The sequence below is a fragment of the Glandiceps talaboti genome, chromosome 9 (assembly GCF_964340395.1).
Source record: "Glandiceps talaboti chromosome 9, keGlaTala1.1, whole genome shotgun sequence".
NCBI lineage: Eukaryota > Metazoa > Hemichordata > Enteropneusta > Spengelidae > Glandiceps > Glandiceps talaboti.
Genome location: NC_135557.1, coordinates 9,632,960 through 9,640,459, shown reverse-complemented (window position 1 = coordinate 9,640,459; position 7,500 = coordinate 9,632,960). Strand labels below are relative to the sequence as shown.

At 36.7% G+C, this 7,500-nt stretch overlaps 1 protein-coding gene across 1 annotated transcript in view; it reads right to left on the bottom strand.

The window, feature by feature from the left end:
* Positions 1–7,500, bottom strand: part of LOC144439769 (polycystin-1-like protein 2) — a 62,282-nt gene that overhangs the window by 22,767 nt on the left and 32,015 nt on the right. The window contains exons 8-14 of the mRNA XM_078129002.1: positions 5,815–6,092; positions 4,992–5,123; positions 4,378–4,416; positions 3,527–3,658; positions 2,261–2,351; positions 435–583; positions 1–219 (exon numbers count right to left, since the gene is read on the bottom strand). The exon at positions 1–219 is cut by the window's left edge and continues 63 nt beyond it. Of these exons, the coding sequence (XP_077985128.1) occupies positions 1–219; positions 435–583; positions 2,261–2,351; positions 3,527–3,658; positions 4,378–4,416; positions 4,992–5,123; positions 5,815–6,092 (1,040 nt within the window). The remainder of the gene's footprint in view (positions 220–434; positions 584–2,260; positions 2,352–3,526; positions 3,659–4,377; positions 4,417–4,991; positions 5,124–5,814; positions 6,093–7,500) is intronic.

The following is a 7,500-nucleotide window of genomic DNA, read 5'->3' as shown; positions in this document are numbered from 1 at the left end:
ACGTTTACTTAGCAGCGATGACGACGATGGTAGTTTAAAGGAACCGCCGTCACTTCCGATTTGTTTCCCGCCTAAATCAGATGGTTTATCCCTTTGTAGAGACATTTTCAGAGAACTGGTGTCAACCGTGATAGGTTTGCTTCCACTAGGTTTCCCTCTCAGCAAAGCATCAGCCGCCATGTCAGTGGCCTCCACAATACTTCCTGCTACATATTTACTCTGTAATCGGATAGGATATTTGTTTATATTAGCTTTAAAATTATCAAATGCAGCAAAAGAATAACAATCGAAAACGAACTCATAAAACGTCTCAATGTACCAATCATATGTGTGTGTGTGTGTGTGTGCGTGTGTGTGTGTGTGTGTGTGTGTGTGTGTGTGTGTGTGTGTGTGTACACGTGTATGTATGTGTAAATGACAAATTGTATCATTACCTTCTCCCTTTCTGCCTCCAACTCTTCGGGAGAGGGTTCAGAGGATTCGTAGTCAAAACTTGCTGATAATGGATCGACTTTTAGTGCTTCAATTTTAGTAGAAGACCCGGATGATGCCGTTAAGACATTGCCAGCTCCGGATGTTATATCTGTATACAAACGATAATAAAGAAAATAATTTGTAAAACATACTGTATTTGTCACTTCTATGTACAACTATGACTATAATAATAGGAACCATTTTGCATTCCTGTGAAAGTTTCCCCTTCAAACATCCGAAATAAGTTATAATATTACTAAATATGTTTTTATATTACGTACAGCCTATTCGTAGTGCTCACTGGATGTGTTTGATACACCCATACAGAAATCAATAAGAAACTTTAAGATAGCAAACCAACACATTTCCTTCAAAAGTCATTCTAAATCAATTTTACTGCAACGTGAAACAAGCAGATTGGAGCAACCGTTTTAGTGTTTGCGTTTGGTGTCTGCATGGTGACACTTCACTTCATATACATTAAATATCGCACGAAACTTTATTCATTCAATCTACAGTGAATTTCACAATACCGTGCAGCTTTTCTGTTGTGATATAACCACGCTGAAACCAACACAAAACTGCAACTGCATATGCCACACTTAAATAGCAATAATGTATTTGTTTGGCTACATTTATCTAAATGAAAAAAATGTGTATTGCAACTCCATGTAGACATTCAGCGCTAATTTTTTTTTTCTTGGTATCAAACACCCAATGAAGGGTGTGCAGCGTGTTTCTTATTGGTTTCTGCGTGGCTGTATCAAACAGAAAAGCTGCACCGTACTGTGTAAAATTCACCGTATCTATCTTAAAGTGTAGCATGCGCAGGTTCATATGACGATGTAACTTGGTATTTTGCATGTTTATCTATTTTATTTATTTATCGGAAAACCAAAGAGATATAGGCGCCTTTATAGACTCCCTTGGTTCATTGTGTTGGTGATAAACCACTTAGTATTGTTCATGAACATTCTTACTTGGGTTATACTTTGACAGACTCTATGCATGATGATAGTGCAATCAAGCGCCAAATGAAATGTTTTTACAGCCAAGCCAACATTTTACTCCGTACGTTTCCACACTGTACAATCGAGGTTAAGGCTACATTATTTAGAACTGTTTGCTCGAATATGTACTGCTCACAGCTGTGGTCATTGTACAATAAGAAGTGCCTCAACAACCTTAAAGTTGGTTACAACAATGCGTTTCGCATTCTGATGGGTTACTCACGTGATTGCAGTGCCAGTCGTATAAATAGTACATCACACAATCCCCACTTTTGGGGCTCTTAGACGTAAATTGATGTAAACTTTTTTGAACGTATCGGAAACAGTCAAAATAGTTTAATTGCAGCAGTGCTAAATTCCGATACAATCCTCTATTACATTTGTTGTATTTGTAAATGCATTTATTTGTTCATGTGTGTATTTGTCAGGTTGTCTTTTTAAAGTCTTACTTGTTTTAAAATGCTGTTTTTTATGTATAGTTTTTATCTATGGGATGTTTATGAGCGTGTTTGCGTTCTTTTCCTTCCCGAAATAAAGTTTAATAATACTAATAATTGTTCGTGCAGGAGTACTCGGGGAAACCTGAGGTGTACGGTATAGTGAAACTGAACGACACCCTTCTGACTTACAGCTTGGTAGATTTAATCAAACCCAACCGACACCCGTTGGATTCGAACCCAGGCTGTAAAGGTAAGATGCGTACACGTGAGCTAACCGCTGGGCAGCCGACAACCCTATGTTAAATATGGGCACCAGGTACTAGGTAAATTTCATACCTGTCACAGTCGAGACTTTATCGGTTTCACGCATCCCTTCAAACGATGAAAACGTTCCAGACACAGACTTCAAGGCTGAAGCTGCTTTGCTCTGAGAAATATCAAGAGTAAATGTAAAGTAAACGTTAACAAGAATGCACACTAAAGATACTGACGCTGAGTAAAAGTTTGAGAAAATCAAACGTATAAATATATAACAAATAATGTGAAGCAACGAATATGAACACCCGGGGCATTTTACGAGCAAAGGAAACCTATAGTGCCTCCACACACAATACATATATATATATATATATATATATATATATATATATATATATATATATATATATATATATATATATATATATATATATATACATATAATTTCATTCTTCTTTCGCCAAGTAGAGTGCTCGATCACCTTGGAGAGCTATCATACATAAAAATGAAAGAAGACGAGTCTGATATTACATAGTGGAATTACACTACGGACCGTTTCACCCGAAGGATCGTCAGGTGTAATAGTGTGGTTTAATTGGAGATAAACCACACTATTACACCTGACGATCCTTCGGGTGAAACGGTCCGTAGTGTAATTCCACTATGTAATATCAGACTCGTCTTCTTTCATTTTTATGTATATATATATATATATATATATATATATATATATATATATATATATATATATATATATATATATATATATATATATATATATATATATATATATATGAGAATATATGGTACTTACAAGCTAGGGATTTTTTTCTAAGATACTTTTTTATTCGAGACTATTACAAAACGGTTCCAATGCGGAAATACCAACATTTGGACAATATGCTCGTATGATGTAGATTACTACTGTTAAGTAATTTTCTAGGTGAACGATTTTGCTATTGAAATTATAAACAAAACAATGATCTAAGGCCAAAAAAATATAAGAATTGTGTTTCCAATAACCCGGCCGACCCTGGTTTGAGCCACCAATCCTAAACATTTTTTTTAAACAGTCTAAAATACAGAAAGATAAGAAATTGTGTTGTCTTCTCGTACACGTTTCCCCCAATGAGGTATTAACATATTTTATCAAATTGTCACAGGAGTATTCTGACAGAAGTGTTTTGGTCTGTGAAATATTTGTCAAAAGAATGAAATAACAGAAAATAAAATAAAATCCCGACCGACCTACCCAATTTTCTGAGGCCAGGTTATCGGAAAAGCACATTTTTTTTTCGCGTAACGACAGTATTGTGTTGATGAAAATATAATCCATATACACACCTGGGTTTCACCTGTGATCTCTTCTGGAGTAGCCGTAACAGAATCGAGAGCTTTGGCAGCTTGTCCAACGCCATCCATCGAAGTCACTGACGTGGACATCTTCTCTAGTCCATTGATCATTGCTGTTCTAACCTACACAAGTCAACAATGATGGTTGGGTTACATCATTTGACAAATTTTTTACAATTAAGTGACATTTTACACATGTCGGCTGATGACGAGGGCGGTATAACGTACGTCTGTTCCCTCGAGGAATTGTTGGTCACCCCCGACACAGTTTGTTTTCCTCGAGGATGAGGTCCGGGGGGAGGGGTGAACAACCTGTATTTGGGTGACGAACATGCTCGAGGGAAACTGATGTTTCTTTGAAATTTGATACTCGAAAACGACATCTTCGTGTTTTATGTGGAAAGTTGATATGCAAAGTTTTTTAAATATACCTCAAGCTTCACTTTAGCAAACATTACTTCATTTCAGTGTGTACTCGCTTGTAGCCAGCACAGATAATGTAGTCACTAAGCATGAGAACACCATGAGCTCTGAACATTAGAACTTATAGTCTCAGTTATCCGGACTCTGACTCGACCCCCCACCCCCACCCCAGCTCCATCAGAAAAAAAATAGGAAATTCCAACGACAATGATAAAATAAAACTGAATATATGAAAATTAAAATTTGACATTATTTTCGTCCAATCAGCATTGACACACTTTCCGATGGCGGCCATGTTACTTCTGTCAAAAATGACGTATGCATGCAATGCCCCAGACTTTCGCCAGGCTACGAAGCCCGCCATCAGCGGCGAGGATGCGTAACTGGCACTATATAGACCTTCAAAATATATACGTTACCTTTGACCTTGTTTCTTTAGCTTCAGTGTCCTCCTCGCCCTAACGAGAAAATAAGTAGTTAACCAGATGTAATCTAGACGCATCCTGTAAAGGCAAAACTAAATTATAGAGAATGCGAAGAGTGTATTCTTAAGATATAGCCTAATTACTTATGAATATCATTAAGTATTCAAATAGCTCATTAAAATTCAAAGCTATGTCGGAAAAATTTATATGACACGTGCGTATTAGTATGATTGATATATGTACCAAATTATATAGAATTTGAAGCTGGGTTGAGTTTCTGTATTATGTTTATATAATTTGTAACTTTAAAAGAAAAACGTTATGTGATGAGATGTACAAAGATATGTTTTGCCCAATTTAAACATTATAGTCTCTCTTGTTTGGTAGTAACATACTCAACAAGACCAATGCTGAGATAGTTGTTTTTTTCAGTATGCATCCTTATTACTGTTGTTTGTTTGTTTGTTTGTTTGTTTGTTTGCTTGTTTGTTTACTCATTTGTTTACTTATTTGTTTCTTTGTTCGTTTGTGTGGGTGAACCTGCGTGACATGATAAATCATGCACAACTCTCTAATTGTGAGACCTCATTTAAGCACATAGTACTCACCTCGTCACCCCCGGTATTCAAGACAGATGCCACGGCACAAAAAAGACTGGTCATTTCACCAACGTCAGCAGTGTCGCCAAGTTCGCTTATTATATCAAAGGCTTTTGCAACTGAATTAGGAGCTGGTTTCACCTAATATAATTAGGAAATGATAATAGAGGATGTTATATATATATATATAAAACTATTACGCTCTGCCACTGCGGTATAGAGCACTGTCTTATAGCAGATTGATACTCACCGAGTTATATATATATATATATATATATATATATATATATATATATATATATATATATATATATATATATGATGTATGGGTGTTTTCACTCAAAGTAATATTTTTTTTCAAGTAGCTCTTTATCTATCTTATCTGCAGCAGTATATATCGGTCGGTCTAGGACTGTGCGTGTGTGCGCGCGCGTGTGTGTGTGTGTATATATCTGTTTGTCTGTTTGTCTGTCTGTCTGCCTCTGTCTTCGATGTCCTTTTCTCTTTTTTGAACGTTCTGTCTGTTTGTCCATCTGTGACACAGTTTCTCTATACTTGTGTCCATCTATCTGTCCTCATTTCTATTTTTTTTGTATGCCACCCTTGTTTCTGTTTTTCTTTGACTCTGTCTCTACTTCTTTGCCCGTCTGTCTGTCTGTCTGTCTGTCTGTCTGTCTGTCTATCTGTCTGTCTGTCTGTCTGTCTGTCTGTCTGTCTACTTGCCTATGTCTGTCTGTCTATCTCTGTCTGTCTGTCTGTCTGTCTGTCTGTCTGTGTCTGTCTGTCTGTCTGTCTGTCTGTCTGTCTATAAAAAGTAAACAAAAGTACATACCTCGACAAAGAAACTTGTCTCGATATATTCTCCATACATATCTGTAACCCTAGCATAGACGGTTAGATTACCAAGCTCAAAGTATATCCCATTTGTGTTTGTATTGTTGCTACTTTGTAGTAGAGTACGTGTCTTGGTCACAGAGTTGTGGCTCATAGTATAGAAACTGTAGATTAAATTTGTTGAAGCATCTGTCGGATCAACCGGTTTAGTATCAAGAGCGCCCTCATCGTACCATCCATCACAGCTTATCACAAATTTTGTTTCGAGAGCATAACCTGGTAGGAAATAGTATTGCTCATTATATTTTTGTCATTTGAGATGTATACTTTACTGTTAACTCCTTGTAGGAGGCTTGTAAAAGTTCTTACAACATTTACTCAACTTGTCAGTGATACAGTAACACGGGATAACTACACAACTCACACAAGCTACTTCAAACGATTTTCGTTCGTTTGGGACACCCCCCCCCCTCCTAAACGAATTCACAAGTGCGACATCACACCCCTATACGGAATGTTAACTATTATTACAATATAGCAGAAATCATGTATATCACATTAGAAGTACATTTTAATCAACATATCAACATCTCACTGGTAAATAGAGGACCGGTTTATACCACATAAGGTATGAAAGTCGAAATTTGGTTGAAAAGTGTGAAAATGAAGGTTCGGCAATAACATTGACGCCAGCCCCCTAAACGTACGAACTTCGTTTATTGAGATTGTGTGACATCGTGCGATCGTCCCTTAGGCATCGTATCTCTTTATTTGATTGAATTCGATATATCCTATTGTGCTACATGGAAAAACATTAGACCATCTTTTGAGTGGTCTGAGGAAAAACATAGGAACATTTCTGAACTGGCAATTACAGTTAAGTCACATATTTAAGAATAAATTTAAATCTCTCGGACGATGGTGAAATCGTTAGCTAGTAGGACACATTCACATTATCGGACAGTCCCTTTCACGTGTTTGATAGAGCAGGGCCGTATAGGGTTTGGTGACTTAACTTATCTTACATTATGTTGACCATTACAAACACAATTTTGATTAGACGAACTACACATGTTTGGTCATTACGTTAATGTCATTTAATGAACAGCAACTCCACATGGAAAAATAAAGGTATTAACAATTCACTCCCGCGACTCGTATATATCAACTCAAAACACTAAGAGAATATCTCAGTGGTCTGAGATACAAATAGCCAAATATGTTGAGTGTTTCTCCAATAATATGATAATATGTATGTGAGCTAACTTCAAGAATGCAACGCTGGACCAAAAAAGGGCTATAAATGTGAAGCGCGTTTCTATTTGATACCTATTTGGTGTTTTGTTTTGGCGCTCACATGCAATTTATTTGATGTGAACAAACAAAATACCTCACAAAATCCCAAAGTTTAAGAAAGTGCCTTCATTTCCTCATGAACAACTAATATCATATACGTATATCCATACGTGTGTTGCTATGGAGATATCACTAACCCCGCGTCACTGTGAACTACTTTTCGTTTTCCACAGAGCACTTCGCCTAAATGAGATCATTGTATATATCAGTCCGCTTTGTGAAAAAGCCTAAGCTTTCATTGTAAATTTAACCAAAGAGCGATTATTTTCCAGTGACCAGTTTTGCCCAAAAAATTTGCCCACCGTACAGTATCGTTGTCCAAAACCAA